General features: G+C 38.2%; 1 protein-coding gene across 7 annotated transcripts in view; it reads right to left on the bottom strand.

Moving 5' to 3' along the window:
- Positions 1 to 10,297: 10,297 nt before the first annotated feature.
- Positions 10,298 to 16,383, bottom strand: part of LAMA2 (laminin subunit alpha 2) — a 320,859-nt gene continuing 314,773 nt past the window's right edge. For all 7 annotated transcript variants that reach the window (XM_042877434.1, XM_042877458.1, XM_042877450.1 and 4 more), the window contains 5 exons: positions 15,501 to 15,656; positions 12,757 to 12,910; positions 12,273 to 12,403; positions 11,429 to 11,651; positions 10,298 to 10,571 (listed from right to left, as the gene is read on the bottom strand). In XM_042877434.1, the coding sequence (XP_042733368.1) occupies positions 10,417 to 10,571; positions 11,429 to 11,651; positions 12,273 to 12,403; positions 12,757 to 12,910; positions 15,501 to 15,656 (819 nt within the window). In that variant the 3' untranslated portion in view covers positions 10,298 to 10,416. The remainder of the gene's footprint in view (positions 10,572 to 11,428; positions 11,652 to 12,272; positions 12,404 to 12,756; positions 12,911 to 15,500; positions 15,657 to 16,383) is intronic.

Genomic DNA, 16,383 nt, shown 5'->3' with positions numbered 1-16,383 from the left:
AAGCATCTGATAGTGAACTTCAAGGGGTCCTTTTAGAAACACATTAGTAAAACAGTCGCTGCTGTTTTGTTTATAGGGGATTACATCAAACTCATTTGTTGTTTCTGATTTTGTAATTCTACAGTGTTTCCTCTAATGTTGTGATTGCTGTGATAGGACAATAGCTATCTTATCAGCTTGCATGGGCTGCATTTACAGGCAGCATGTAGTTGGGGTAGGGGCAAAAGGAAGAATGGGGAACTGGAAAGTCAGAAACTGAGGAAGAAATAAAATATCTCAATGTGCAGAGCGAAAGGAATTATTTTAACATGATGAAAGCTGACTTTTGCTGTGAGGGAGATCACAACTGGAAAAGTCACTGGTTTTAGGAACTCCTCTGACCCATGAAGAAAATAACATTATGCATGTTGCTACCACGGTTGACTCCATGCATTTGTCCTTTTAGTGCTGTTTAATAGGCTTTGTGACAAGATAGTGGGTAATGAATGTTCATTCTATTAGTCTGAAATGGTAGAAGAACTAGAATAAGTGATGGACTGACTGTGTACATGTCTGAACTGCTGTGTAAAAACAAAGAGCACATCTCTGCTAAATAAGTTATTGTCTGTTGCTGGGGACAAGGATGTCTACTTTGAGGGAAGGAGAATGGTGAAAATAGAGGGGTTGAATTGCATTAATTTCATCTTGTTGTTTGTTTGTTTTAAAACAACTTCACTTTGTACTGTATGAACATAAGAAGGCTTGCTGTGTCTTCAGAGACATTTGCCAGGTTTACTCTCACAGTGAGGAATATGAGATTGTATTTCATCTCTGTGTAATATAAGGATTGATTCTGTAAGCTGCCTGCATGCTTGAAGAGCCTATGTGACCAATAACTGTGGGCCACAGATAGCGTTGCCAGCTGTCCAGAAAGGAAAAAAAAATGAAAATCTCTGCTTGTACCCTCTCTTCAAGGAGAGATTGGAGAGGACATGTGAGATCACCATCAGCTAATAGTCCATGTGGAGACCTTTATGCAGACCATTCACTGCTGTTTGTGCACACCACAAAAGTGTATCTTCTGTCATCAGTTGTTAGGATTTGCAGAGTTGTCTTAGACAATAAAAAACATGCTGTGTGATCTGGTATGCTTTTACAGAGAAAATAAAGGAATTAAGCTACTGCAGCTCATTTTCTAGATCTGTGGCATCCCTCGTGCTCCAGCTGGGTTTGGGCAGAGGAGTGCTGAGTGCAGTAATTGGTTTTACATAAACAATTGACCACCTGCACCTGGGTTCCAGTGCACCTCCCCCAGTGAAGAGCTGAAGTAGATGCACTTTATGGTTTTCATAGTTCTTTGCCTCAATAATTTCCTTAAGATGGACTGAGTTAATATATAAATTTCCCTGCATCACTAAGCAAGCCTAATTGTATCTGTAGTGAATTCAGAACTGAAAGTTTTAGACTGTTGGCTATGAAAGTGTGACTAATACTGGACCTGCTCCTGTGGGTATGTTCAAGTATGCTGTGTGCTGGACTATAGTTTGTATATAAAGACAACAAAAAGTAAGGCTAATACTTAGAAAAGAAGTATGTATTCTAAGAAGTCTCAAAAAATAAAAATAAAAAATAAAAATCCATGACCATACATGATCCTTTGTTTCCTAAGTGGAGAGCCTTGTTGAGTAGCCTGTGCTGGTGCATGTGCTACAACATTCTCAGCTGACAGTCATCTCACAAACTTGCAGTTTCCTCATCTATTATCAACCAAAAATTAATCCTTAATAGAAGTGTTTAAAAAAAAAAAAAAAAAAAATAGCAGTTGCAAAGCACTGGTAATTCTTATACTGTTCAGGTGCTTTATACCTGAGCTACAGAGCTTGAGACCCCATGCAATATAAAACTATTTCTCAGTCACTAGATCCCTTCTGTTATTATTGCTATTGCTCTTCAGGGCCAATGTATATGAAGGTATGCCAGAACTGCTGGGCATGCCCAAGGGAAAGCCTGTTTTTTGATAGATCTATACATAATTATTTAGTGTGTTATCATAGTAGCCACAATGGTGTCTTACTTATTAATTTTTGATGGAGATTAGCATATAGGGAGCTGAAGGCAGAAGTAGCAAAGGAGAAGCAGTTGAAAATGAATGGTGTACTTAATGTGTTGAATGACTTAATTTCCTGGGTTTTATGGCTTTGCTATAGGCATGCTATTAGTAGTAAGCCCAGATTACCACTTTTGGTTATTAATAGAAAAACGAATTCCTAAAGCATTTTAAAGATAAGCATTTCATAAATGCTATGTTTTATTAATTGTTTGCATTAAAAACTTGGCACTTGTTCCCAATTAGCCTGCTAGTTTAAGGCTTTCATCTCCAGTTATACAAGTTTGAGATTATTTTATAGGTATTAACAAAAAATATTGTCTTACTAATTTTGGTAATGGCTTTTTTTTTTTTTTTTTTTTCCTTCATGGCAGCTTGGTAGCTGAAATATAGATTGAAACTTTAAGAATGAACATAGCTGCTTAATCCTTATTTGCATTACAGCAGTCACTAAGCATGAGGTTTTTAAATACTTTTGAACCCACACAGGCTAAGTAGATATTGGCTTCCATTTGCTAACGGTACTGTTGTTTAAATTGTGAAGCCACTGAATTAAATACTATATATAGAAAAACTATACTAACAAATATTTGGGATAAATTGTGGTGCAGGTGATAGAAATGTCCATCCTTGTCTGGTGGATTGTGGTTTGTATGTTGTTCAGGGGAAGGCTCAATAGGCTGAGTGCCCTCTTGAGTGAAGGCAGTGCGTTAGTTTCTGAACAGTTACTTTGCAACTGCACGTCAGTTTTGAGGTGCTGTGCTGGAGGCTGATGAGAATGACTCAGCCATGTTTGCACTGCTGTGAAAGTCATGTAGTGACACAGTGCTCCAGCAGATTTATGACTTTCTCTGCAAATGGAGACCGTGTGCTAGGTGGATGAGATCTTTAAGAATGTCTGTGGCTTAGCTAATGTGTGCATTAGCGGTAGTATTTAAATGTATCTTTTCATTACACTGGGAAACTAGCTGCTTTGGTTGCAGCACTCAGTAAAGCTCTGTATGCTTCTTACACTTTCCTTTATAGAAAAAAAATATCGGAGGCCTGACTCTGACTAATGAAATGTAGAGTGAAACATGGTCGTTAGCTGGAGTGATGTGGGGCTCCTGAGCCAGCTTTCCCACTCTAAAGGAGCATTTGATGCTCCTAAACTTGCTTTTTTGGTGGGTAATGGCTCTGTTTATGGAGTTTGCGCAAATGCATTTGATTTAGTCAATTTAAGCCCTGCACTTAAGCAAATTACAAGGTAGGACTTGATTACTGAGAAGTAAATTAGTTTGAATGCATATGAGAGGGTCTTACTGAGGATAAATTTACAGTCAAACTATTACATGGAAAGCATAATGTGCAGTACTTGTCAGGTTTGATAAATGAAGCAGGATTGTAAAATTGCCCTTACCTTGAAGTATGCTCGCATTTGGCTGGCAACAGAGCTGAAGTGCACTAAGCCTTTTGTCTTGAATTGGTTCAGGAGGGAGAAGCTTGCCCGAAGCTGGAATCACTGAATTTAAAAATACCAAGTTGAAGATCTCTCTGCAAAAAGAGAGGATAAGCAAGGCAGCCTTTTCAAGCCATTTCCATTCTGTGCTGGCTTTTTTTTTTCTTTTTCTCTTCAGATTTGGGGTTTTCTTTGCCTGAAGACTGTTTTTAGGTTTACAGTTAGGCATGCCTGTGTCTCTCTCAAGAGTTTTCCCCACATTACAGGAAGATCTACTTTGCTTTCTTGCTTACCCAAGGTCAGTCACATTTGAAGTAACAGAAGAATGCAGAGAGCCAAACAAGTTTTTAATTTGGAACTAATTGTTTCATAAATAATAAGAGAAGTATCATTATGAAGAAAGGAACATGTCATTGCTAACGTGACTAATTTTTCGCCCTTGCAATCTGTAATTAGTTTCAGCATCCTGAAACATGAAACAAAGTTGTCAAACCACAAAGTAAAAAAGAAACTATCGCTTTTCAATCAAAATGACTATGGATAAGAGAAATACTAGTAAAAATATAAACAAATGAAACTTAATTAAAGAAGGAGGAGGTACCCCCCAAGGAGAATTTTTTATTACTAAAATGTTTTGAAGGAAAGTGGACAGAAATTGGTCCATGGACTGGGCAGCTAAATGGTAAACCTAATACCCCATCTGCCATAGTTCTTTTATCAATTCCTAAGCAGCAGAAGCATCCAGTATCTTTTACAGAAGAATATTTTAGATGCTTTAAAAAGACAATATGCCAGTGCCTGCTGGTGTTTGACAGCATGCTGGTACTGAAGTTAGGTATATAAAACATAGTTGGAAGATTAAAATGACATCCCTGCTGATGCAGTCATTGACAGAAAGAAGTGGGCTTGGGTGAATGCATATGAAAAATCAGTTTCTTAAATTGCTTCTTTTCTGTGCCACAGATCTAAGTGTCCGTCTGCATCTCAGATCGTTTCTTTCTTTGCAAGAAAGTTCAACAAATTCTTAAGGAAGTTACAGACACATCAGCCCGTGTAGTTTCAGGCCTGTCTGCACCTCTGAGCATCTCAGTGCTGAGGAGAATCTATCCTATTCTTGATTGTTCCAAACTGTGGAGGGGAGGCCTCAATTTCTTCTACTTTTCTGCTCTGGGGGACACTGGGGCCTTGCTCACACATGTTCTGTAGTCCCTTGGCGCAGAGTGCTGGATACGCTCATGGATGACTCTTCCTTTCACAAGGAGAGTTTGCTGGCACGAAGCTCAATGAGGCCTTCAGCTGCAAAATCAAATTTGTGTTGCATTGTAGCACAGAATCCTAGTGAAGAAAGCCACAGGAAATTTACGACTTTGGGGCCTCAGGTGCCAGTCATCCTTTCTTGCTTGTAAGCACAAAAGTTGTTGAAATAAATTATGACTGGAACGGGAGATGTCACAACAGGTTATTCAACTTTGTATAATATTTCATAATGCTACACATCATGAAAGTTAGTCTTTTGAATGCCAGACATCTGCTTTCATTATCGTTATTGCAGAGTAATGTGTTGCATACTAAGAGGAAGGCAGAAAGCATAAGTTTAAATCCGTGCTCTGAGGAAAGAAGATATGACGCTCTAGCATTAGGAAAGTTTTAGGCAGCGCTCTTCAAAATAAGTAACTCTGTAGCCAAGTGAAAATTGAGACAGTGTTAGATTTGAGCTGTGTTCTGATGCTGGACCCAGTGAGAACACAAGATGTGTAAAAGAGCTGACTGATGGAGTTTTCTTTCCCCCTAGAATATTATTCCTTTGTTAAACTAGATACTTTAACTTCTAAAGCACTGTCATACTGTGCTATGCTGTCCAGTAAAGTTGAAATGGAAGAAGTTCAGTTTTTGGAGTTAAAATAGATGGATCGTATCAGGAGTCATCTATGATTTCATCTACCTGAAGATGTCATTTATACTTTTGAGTATAAATAGCAATATGCAGACTGAATAATATTGGGTTTGCATGACGCATCAGTAATACATTTAAGGATTGCTTCTACAGAAAGTTCTGGATGATTTTTTAATCTGTTTATGAAGCATGAATGTCCTGGTTTCAACTGGGGCAGAGTTAATTATTTTTTCCCCATAGTGTTCAGTATGATGCTGTGTTTGGATTTAGGAGAAAAGCAATGTTGATAACACAGCTATGTTTCAGTTGTTGCTGAGCAGCACTGCACAGAGCCAAGGATGTTTCAGCTTCTCTTACTGCAGCTACTATAGACCAGCTAAAACCAGGACAGTGAGACAGTAAAGGTGATATTTGTTCTTATTTATGACAGGAGTTCAGCTTGTATGTGTACTTTAAGACATGATGGATGGCTGAAGAACTGGTGGGATTTGATAGTAGAAAGATTAAAAATAATGCAGATTAAAAATAATGTCTTACCTGGACCACTGGATTTTTTTTCTTTATATCACCTCATCAAATTACTCTGAAAGTAACATTTTTCATTGCAGAGGATATTGTCAGAATTCCATAAAATTCTTTCAGAAAGCCATAGAGAGTTGAAAACTGCAAAGTCTTCTTTAAAGGATTAAAAAGTGTGGGGATAGGGAAATTCTATGGGATCATCAACAGTCTCATGAAAGCACAGCATACAATTTTTCTTACTGGTTCAAAACAGGCCAGTAAAAATTTTTCATTCATGTACTGAGAAATTCCTCAACGGATACCTGAAATCTCCCAGAAGTTCCATAGCTGGACAAGAGTTGAAACTAGCAATGCTGTTACTATCCCCGAGTTATAAGGAGTGAAAAATGATAAGATTTTTAAGCAGTTAAAGTTTTTCTAGTGCATTCTGAAGAAGAATAATAAACCAACAAAACAATTTTCTCTTTATGATCTTCTATGTAATGATGAAAGCATGATTAGGTTGAGAGCACAAGTATATTATTACCCTTCACAAAGAGTTTAAGTTGAAAAGTAAGTGTACTTGAAATCAAATCCATGACTTTTTCTGATGTAGCGGTTTGCCTGAAGCTAGAGCTGAATAAGCATTTGTCACGCTTGCAGAGTGAATGTTTGTCATAAATGCCTGAAAGTGACCACAGTCAGAATGGGCAATCTTAAATACAAGAGCTGCTCTAAAAGTAATGCCTCTCATGTTGGCCCAAGATGTTAGAAGCAGATTATGGTGGTATGGCAGTAGAAGTTGTGCCTTCCTGCAAACATTCTATGTTGCTGCTGTGTGATGGATGGAAGCAGAAGGGAAGTCTGACAGTATGGCATCTGAAATGGTGGTGCCCATAAAGCAAAAATGTGGAATTCTTCCATGAGGAAAAAATGGCACCCACTCAGTGGGTCAATATTTGCTGGTTGTTTATGGATGCCAAACAGTGGATGTGAGCACTGTGAGGCAGTGGGTGGTACATTTTAGCAGTGGCAACAGCGGCGTGTGTTGCCAGAACTGGTGCAGATTGTCACTAATACGGCATGCAGGTATTTAACTCATTGTTGACAAAAATGCATAATTAACTTTCAATGGTTTATGGGCTGGTTTGGCCCAGTTCGTGTGACTAGCAGGGTGAAGGAACCCATGGATCCATGCACCAAAAGGGAAAAGGGAAAAAAGGAAAAGTGTAGAGATGGGTCTAAAAACAAAACAGCAGCAATGATCTGAGGAGAAACTAACTAACTTACTAAATAAGATATCAGAATGCTACATAACACACTGTAGTACAACATACTACAATATAATTAGAGTTGAAGCTAATAAATCAAATAAAATGAGTGTCAGAAACCTGAAGGCCTTACTCTGATGGTGAGGCGAAATAATCTAGGAAGCTCACACTTGGCTGAGATCAAAAGGGAAGGGGAGGTCAAACGACCTACAAAGACCTTTTATCTTTTATCTTTTCCCTCTGTGAACAGTACTCTGGGGAATGTAGCTTCTGGGACAGGTACCTGAACTCTTTAACTCCCAGTGCACATACATGCTATTATGTGGAATACTGGTTACCAAAAATCATAAAACCATGACACTAATGATGATGCCTATATTGAAAAATAGTGTTTTGCAGCTGAGAATTTGCACTATATCAAGTAGTGTTACTGTGCTCTTTATTCTAGCTTCCATGGAGATACATATGAGGCATTACTTTTGCAGTGACCTACATACAGTCTTAATAGTACTGGAGTGTGAAATTTTTAGTTTTGAAGCTTAGCAGTGAAGACTGTTTAATTCACAGACAAAAAAAAAAAAAGATGGAAAAAAAGAAAAAGGACAATAAACCAAAAGGACAATACCAAAAAAAAAAAAAAAAAAAAAAAAAAAAAAAAAAAAAAAAAAAAATTGCACCAAAATAAGGATTTAAATACAGATTATATAGATGTTAGTTTGCAGCCCTGAACTGGGAAGATTTTGGCACAGAAAGTAGTGGGATAATCTCTAGCAGTTTGAATATGGTTCTGAGGCTCAAAGCCTGCTATTTTCAGCATTTTTGGTCTGTGCACCAAGCTATGAATCTGTTGTACAACATAAATAAATGAGTAAAAATCATTCCCAGATACTCTGCTGAATCTTCACAGTCCAAAAGCTTTTCTAGCAATGCTTGATGCATACATTCAATGATCTATTAAAAGCAGATTGTAAAAACTACCTAATTTTTTTAACTTGTCCATTTGCTAAAGTAGTGGTTGTTTCAGCCTACTGAATTTATTTCCTTTAGGGAAGGACACCAGCTGGTTGATTCTTTCCACTCCAAAGTTTGAGAAATGTAGTAATGTACGTTATTTCTTTGTTTTTGCTCTGTCCCACACATTCCTCCAAGGCCATGTAAGGAAGAAATAATTCAATAGATCACAGAGTATAAAGGTCTCTTTTTTTCCCCAATTTCTTTTATGCAGTGACTCCAGCATTTGTTCCTAAGGCAAAGCCATCTTTGTGAAAGAGCATTGCTGACATATGTCTGGGCGGGCCAGTTGCAGTTCCCTGCCTCTGAGGGAGGATGTGGAACTGATTTCTGGCATTCTTGTCTCAGTTGTCTCAATTTCTCTCGGCTCTGAAGTCTGAAAAAATGTAAGAATTTGCAAACAAGCTTATGTTTAAAGGAATACAGTGTGCTGAATAGAAATGAGAATAGGGGAAAATGTCTTTGACTTAGCAAATGCCTGTGGGTGTAATGGGCAAAATGGCTTGGCTGGTTCTGGCTTTGTATAGAATTCATGCTAATAACAGAACACAGTCTGCAGTTTTTGGGTTCATATTTTTTCATGAATTTTGTACATATTCAACTGTATTCGAAATTTAATAGACTATTAAGCTTCTCAAACTAATCCTGAAGTATTACAGGGCTAGGAGCAGGTAAATACAGGGAACATAGGATAAAATAAATGCATGAATGAATACGTTACACTTGGAATGTGCATAATATTGCATGGCCATTAGCTGTTAACAGTGAAACACCAATTGCATGTGAAAATTGGAATACCTGCTGAAGTCAATTCATGGCTACACAATCAGATATTTTTCTTTGGGTATATCCAATGAATTTCAGAATCTCCAAATAACCAGAGTGGAAATGTATGTGTCTATTATCCTCTCTTGTACTTCTGCAGTGTTTTCTTCTGTGTCTGCTCAGAGAAAAAAAATTGTACACCAAAGATGCTATTTGTAAAATATGTGGGCTGCTCTGAGGTGGTACCCTATGGTAGGTAGTATGGGTCAGTGTCCTGTTCTCTGAATGTCCCAGCATCAGTCTGCAAAAGTTAAGCTTGACTATGTGAAAAAAATCCATAGAAAAGAAATAATAGACAATTTAGTGATTATTTCCTAGTCTTATAAAACACACTGAGCACTGATGGAAAAATCACCAGGATTTGGTATTTCAGCATGAATCAGAGAAGCAACTTTTCTCTTGATGCTAAAACGGCTGTTTGCGGAATGCTCTAAATTTTATTTCAGGAAGATCTGGGTTGGCTACTGCATTCAGAATACTTCACAAACTGACAACATCAAGCATTGGAATCTGTTTGTTTAGGAAGGGTTTGATTAAGTCTGTGACAGTAAACATTAGTGACATGTGCCACACAGTGGTTTCTGGGATTTCCTGCTTCATCTCCATTCTGCTCTAATGTAGTGTCAGCTCTTTCCATCTTTTATGAACTGGGACTGTGAATTTTGCTATGCGTAACTTTAAGATTGTGTTGTTGTAGGGGGGTAGTATCAACATTTTATTATTATTATTAATAATATTACAGAACATTTTAAACCATCTCTCCAGGTAAATTAGTAGAACCTGGTTTGACTCTCTTAAGTCCAGTGTTCAAATAATACAGCAGTAATTTTAGATGTAACATGTTTTTTGTAGTAATGTCAAATCAACCAAACAAGCAGAAATATTTTCCTTCTCTGACCATAGCATTACAGCAATCATGAAAAATTTACTTTTGAAAACTGCTGAAAGGACCAAAGCAAGCTTTTTTGAAGCAAGGTAAATACCCATTCCTTTAAATGAAGGACAGAGGTGTGAATATATATGGGTGTATTTACCTCAGGCTGGTAAAGGAATGTAAGCACTACAGTGAAGGAACATCCTGCTTAATAGATGGTCTCACTCAGAAGAAGTATGCTGAAATACCTCCATTTCAGACTACAAGGAAAGGGATGGGGTGACTAAAGCAATACTTTTTTCCCCCTCCCTTGATAAAAGGCAGGGAGAAGGTTAATTATGTTCTCTGGGAGGTACCCTGAAACGGCCATTTGAATGTACCACAAACACAACTCGCATACTTGCATGAAAACACTTTATTATGAATGCAATGTATATATAGGTTTTTTTGTTTGTTGGTTTTATGTTTTTAATCTGAAATGCTTATATGAACAGGCCCATATGAGCTGAATGACAGTTAGCTTGCAGGGCATGACGCCTGAACACCCTTCAGCTCCAGAGCTTTGCTGAAGTTAATCTCTTGAGGTTTAGCAGTACCCTTGGTGAGCTTCAGAGATCGAATACATCCTTTGAAACGAATATTAGTGGTCAACCCAAACTGAGTCACACCATCTGTGGGAGGAAAAAAACAAAAAGCAAAAGGAATTATATAAGTTTAAGTTGGTACTTCTGGCTTTTACTCAGTTTTTTGTTTGCAAACTGGAGGGAAACGTTACGATAAATACAAGAGAATTGACCATTTGCAAACACTTGAACTGTGATTCCAGAAAGCAAACTGCTATCAGATAAGATTGATTGTCTATGAACAGATGAACTAGCATTCATTAACAACATAGCAGTAGATGAAGCTAGCTGCAGATTGCAGCCCAGTTTGGGGTTCTATTCAATTACTTCTACTCGAAGCAAGTTCCCTAAACACTTCCAGACTACTGAGCAGCAAATTTTGATTAGTTTCTTAAAATAATAATAATAAAAAAATCACTATACAGCAAAGATACTTATTGGAAAGAGATGGTGATCTCTCATCTCTCTGTATAGGCTGTTGTACATTTTTCAATTCCTTAAATTTCACAGGCTGATACATGCACAGTGCCTTGCTTTTTCAATGCTATTCTTCCAGTACATTTACATTTGTCAAATACTCCTACTACTTGATTACTAAACAAGAAGGTACTAAGTGGGAGGCTGCGTGCATTGTGAGCAGCATAAGGCAGAAAGTATTCTTGCTCTTTTTGACAGTATCTCCATTTGAGACTGTGCAGGAGGATTGGTGAGAAACCCTTAGGGATGCAGAACTTATTCTGAAATGGAGCTGGATGCAGAAGCCACAAGTTTCATGCCTAGTGATACAAATGCGGCTGCTTTTATCCATCAGCTTTGGTGTGCTAGTCCTAATTGCATTTAAGACGTTATCAAGACAAGGTTGCCAAAGCACAAAGAAAAGAATTACTTGTGCATTGAATGCTTACCGGGATATCCTCCAACAAAGACAGGGTCATTAGTATCTGCTGAGGTTGAGGCCCTGTTTGGACTGTTACCATCCACCGTTCTGTCATCCACAGTCAGCTCCAAACGGTGTTTGATCTTGTTTGCAACAACCTTGTGCCACTGCCCATCACACAAGCTGGCTGGTGCATCAGGCTCATAGACAGCAGAGAATCGGCCTGCACCATTGTCAACGTGGAACATCACCTGAAATCAGGAGATGAATGTGAGATGAATGCTAGTTCTCAAAATGGTTATACAGTTCTTATTTCTATTGCATTTTTGAGTATTTAAAATCAACATGCTAGATTATGCACACAGAATCTGTTACTAAATGAAAACTTTAATATGGATTGCTGGCTTCCATAGACTCAGGGAGGCTCTGCATTATGTCACTTAGATAAACATAAGTAGAAAAGTGTAAAATTGTTACACAGTTTGTCATTTTCTAATTTTTGCCTTAGTTTTTGTGTCCCCTCTCTAAATAGCTATCTTTACTGATGGAATACTGACTGTTTCACTGGACCCTGAAATAAAAGATATACAAAAGAAATTGGTGTGATTTTACAGAAAAGGGTTGCTCATCAAAGCTTTTCATATTCTTACTATTTAAGTATTGATGTCGCAGTTTTAGTAACCTCAGGTGCTACAAAATCTTTTAGAAGATGTTTGTAGAAGTATAAGAACCCCTGGTTGTATGGGAAGTGGGAAGTCCAGCATGTAAGACAATCCTGACAATATACCTTGAGATTGGAGAGGTAAGTTTGCATTTAAACTAAATGTGCTTCAAGAGCCATTATATGGAGTCAAGGCTGTCTGGCTACTCACTTTTCCATCCACTAATTCGATGCCAAGTCCATCCATTTTCTGGCTGCTGACTCCTAGAAGCACACCGTTCACTTGTGTTGTGCGGAATTCAAATTCCACAAGCAGATCTGTTCCCACCTTGTATGCACCGACTTGGAGAGAAAAGGGAAGGCGTAATGAAGTGAAGAGAAACATTGTTACATTATTCCTAATAATTACGCAGTGTGTTGCTGGAGTAATGCAAGATAGTTGCCCTCCATAATGTAGCACTATTAAGGCACTCCATTTCATGTGAAATGTAAGAAATGATAATGGTGGCTGTACTGAGAATGAGGCCTTGCTTAGAAAGTCATGTATTCCATCTCTAGGCAAGGTAATTGAAAGTTCTAAGTGATATTTTTTCAGTACTGGTCTCACCTTGCTTCCAGGCAACAGCACTGAATGTTTGGAAAACAGCATCTCTTTCTTTCCTTTGTTCTTTCCCTGTCAGCAAAATCACTGTTACCTGTTTTGGCAAAGCCTGTTCCATCAAAGTACGTTCCTTTCTGAGCAGTGACAAAGCATTTTCCAACACTGAAGCTTGAAGTTGGGTTATCCAGGTCAACAGGTGATTCTGTCATTTTAAAATTTCTGATGCAGCCATCAATGCTGTAGGTGACCTGCATTCCACATTTCAAACAAAATATATAACAGTGCTCAGCATAAAGGCCTAAATTTTATCATCAAAAACTACTTTTTCTCTGCTTCTCTTCTGGATTTATGGAGCTGAATGAAACTTGAATTTTACATGGCTAATCCTTAATATCTGATTGTAATTGGAATCTAATCTCAGTTGCATGGAGGATGAATAACATTACTTTCCAGAGATGTGATCTGACACATCTATTTGGCTTAATGGAGGGAACATAAAATAATACACTGCATAATGAAACATAGCAAATTACATCAGCAATGCAGGAATTTAATGCCCTGTACTTTACCTTTTTAATTGACTAGGTTATGGTGTTTTTAAGTAGACAAAGATATTGGATATAGTTCTCTGGGCTGCTGGTAACTTTATGAGTTTTTTTTTTTAAATTTTTTTCCCCTCTCTTTTAATCACTTTACTGTAGGCCTATTGTTGCATGATGAAACTGAGCTAATTAGTATAGGCACCTGCAAAAAATGAACAAAGCCCTTATGTAAAGGTTGTTGGTCACACATAATTCTACACATAACCCTCTACAGAGCTAGCGACCAGACTGATAATGGCCACACTGTTGGCCTGAGAACAGGATTTGGCACAATTCTGTGACTGTGGGTGGTGGTGTGTGCCCACTGAAGATGATAGTGTGAATAAGTGAGGTCTTGGATGAGGGCAGGACAGAGGGGATGCCGAGGTGCTATTCCAGTGGCACCTTTGCCATTTCCCATTCTGTAAACAGCCCCAGAGCTCTCCTTTTCTAGCTCTGCAGGAGCTACATCTTGATTCTCAGCTATAGATAAAGGCCTCGCTTAGTGAAAGAGAGAAAAATGATAAATAAGCACTTTCAAGAAGAAAAGTAACACATTGTATGTAGTAGGAAGGAGGAGAAAAAAAAAACACGTAAAATGCTGTGAAAAAATATGTATGGATACAGAAAAGAGGAAGATACACCTGTAGAGGGAAGTCTTGATTCTTCACACAATGCCACATTATATTCAGTGGGTTATATAGCTTATTAGTACTAAATAAACCTGTACAAAATGTTCACTAAATCTTTAAAAATATCAGTGAATATATTCAGTTCTGATCTGAGAAATGCTTTCTATCAGATTTTTCGTAAGACCTTTTTCTAATTTCTAAGTGAAAATCATCTACATGTCTATATATTTTGTTACTAAGAAACTCCATACCACAAAATAAATCTTGCCATCTTTACTGTGAAAATCAATCATAGAAATGCAAGATTTGTAGACAGCTTAATAACATTCTGTACTTAAAAACTTGAGTTTCCATATAGAAAAGCAAACCTGGTTACATTTTAATATAACAGGCTGCTAAAATTCAGCTTTTTCTGAATTATGAGTGCTAAAAATGTGACATCTGCTGGAGCCAAACAAGTAGGTGTCGTTTCTCTGCACTGAAGAGGAAAGCTAGCTCACCTACTGGTATGTACTAGACTGACGCCTAAAGAGGTTGATGTCTACTTAGCAGAAAGCCTAAGTAAGATACTACATGCTTTCAACTTTGCTTCAGAGACTTCATGTGAAGCCTACAACACGATATTCTTTTAATACATCATGAGATGTATTTTACTGAGAATGACTGAATGGCAGGCAATGATTTTTATCATCTGTGAATGACATTTGAAGTCACAGCTTCATTAAATCCCAAAGCACTTAAGACTGACAGAATCTGACATGATTTTTATTGCCAGACTGAGCCATTTATCTGCTTGGGTTCCCTCTATTACTTCTGACAAAGAGCAATAGGTAAGGATTTACTGTTACCTTTCTTCTTAGATTATTATTTGTAAATTGCAGTTGTATTTCAAAGGATGTAATTTGATAATACTAGGAATTACAGTTTAGGTAGCTATGTATGTTCTTGTTCTTCATGCCTCAGTTGTGTTTATGTAAATCCACATGATCTTGGTGAGGGAACACTTTCTATTTAATCCTACTATGCTTAAGCCAAAATTATGCTTGATCTCTCTGGTCATTTGTTTACGAAAGTATCTTTTGTGTCAGCAAGGAAGCTGGGCATTTAAACTAAAACAGTGATAAATATGCACATTTGAGGACAACAGAGTTTTCATGGTCTATTTCAAAACATGGACTTGCCTGGGTTAGTAATAACAACACAAACCCAACTACTACAGTAAGCAGCAGAAGTACTGGATGCTTTATCCAGGATAATTTTGGCTTCTGCTGCTTCTCTTAGGAGATGCTTTCACTATTTATTGGTGCTCACTGCTAGATGAATTATGGCCAAGAGAAAAGTCAAGTAGCATTCGGGATCTTATTCTCTGGCTGTGTAGTGATCAAAGTGGATACTTGGATCAAGTTACCAAGTTACTTTTCTGTAACAATAACTGCTTGCTATTACTAGTTTGTTGCATTAACTTGATTCGAAGTCCAGTCCTCCCACACACACAAAGTAATATATCTTTTGTAAAGTCCACTTTATCATAGTCTCTGGAAAAAAAAAACCAAACAACTGGGAAGGCATGGATACTGATCAAGACATGCTTAAGGAGTGTAGGACACTTAGTGAAACTTACTTACCGGACCAATTCTTCTAGTTGTGTAGTTTACAGGCAGTCCTCCAACGTAGAGCATTCCCACAACATCCAATATATCAGCCTTTTTTGGACTAACAGTGCTGTTTGAGACGCTATCTACTATGAGGATTCCTTCTTGCTTGGTTCGAATGACTTTTATCTAAAAAGAAGCACAAATGTAATACAATTACAGACAATTTCCTTATAACAAAGAGTTTCTAGATTGGACTGTTGGGCTCATTACAAAATTTATAACAATAACTGAGAAAGTAGTGGTTAGAAGAATGTTTGAGTAGCATTATGGATAGTGTCCATGGAACAGCTCCTGTGTAAGGTTTTGTGCAAAAACATGGTTGCCTTTTATTTAGACATGGTTCAGGAGACATCATGCATGGGATGAGTTTCAACAAGGCCAAATACCGGGTCCTGCACTTCGGCTACAACAACCCCAGGTGACGCTACAGGCTTGGGGCGGTGTGGCTGGAGGACTGCGTAGAGGAAATGGACCTGGGGGTATTGATTGATGCTCGGCTGAACATGAGCCGACAGTGTGCCCAGGTGGCCAAGAAGGCCAATGGCATCCTGGCTTGCATCAGAAACAGTGTTGCAAGCAGGAGCAGAGAGGTGATTGTTCCCCTATATTCAGCACTAGTGAGGCCGCACCTGGAGTACTGTGTCCAGTTTTGGGCCCCTCACTGCAAGAAAGATATTGAGGCCCTGGAATGTGTTCAAAGGAGGGCAACAAAGCTGGTGAGGGGTCTGGAACACAGGCCATATGAGGAGAGGCTGAAGGAGCTGGGAATGTTCAGCCTGGAGAAGAGGAGGCTCAGGGGAGACCTTATTGCTCTCTATAACTTCCTGAAGGGAGGTTGTAGTGAGCTGGGGGT

Source organism: Lagopus leucura, unplaced genomic scaffold (assembly GCF_019238085.1).
Source record: "Lagopus leucura isolate 7727_CA_CO unplaced genomic scaffold, USGS_WTPT01 Super-Scaffold_73, whole genome shotgun sequence".
NCBI lineage: Eukaryota > Metazoa > Chordata > Aves > Galliformes > Phasianidae > Lagopus > Lagopus leucura.
Note: the sequence above shows the minus strand (reverse complement) of the source record. Positions and strands in the feature narration are given on the sequence as shown.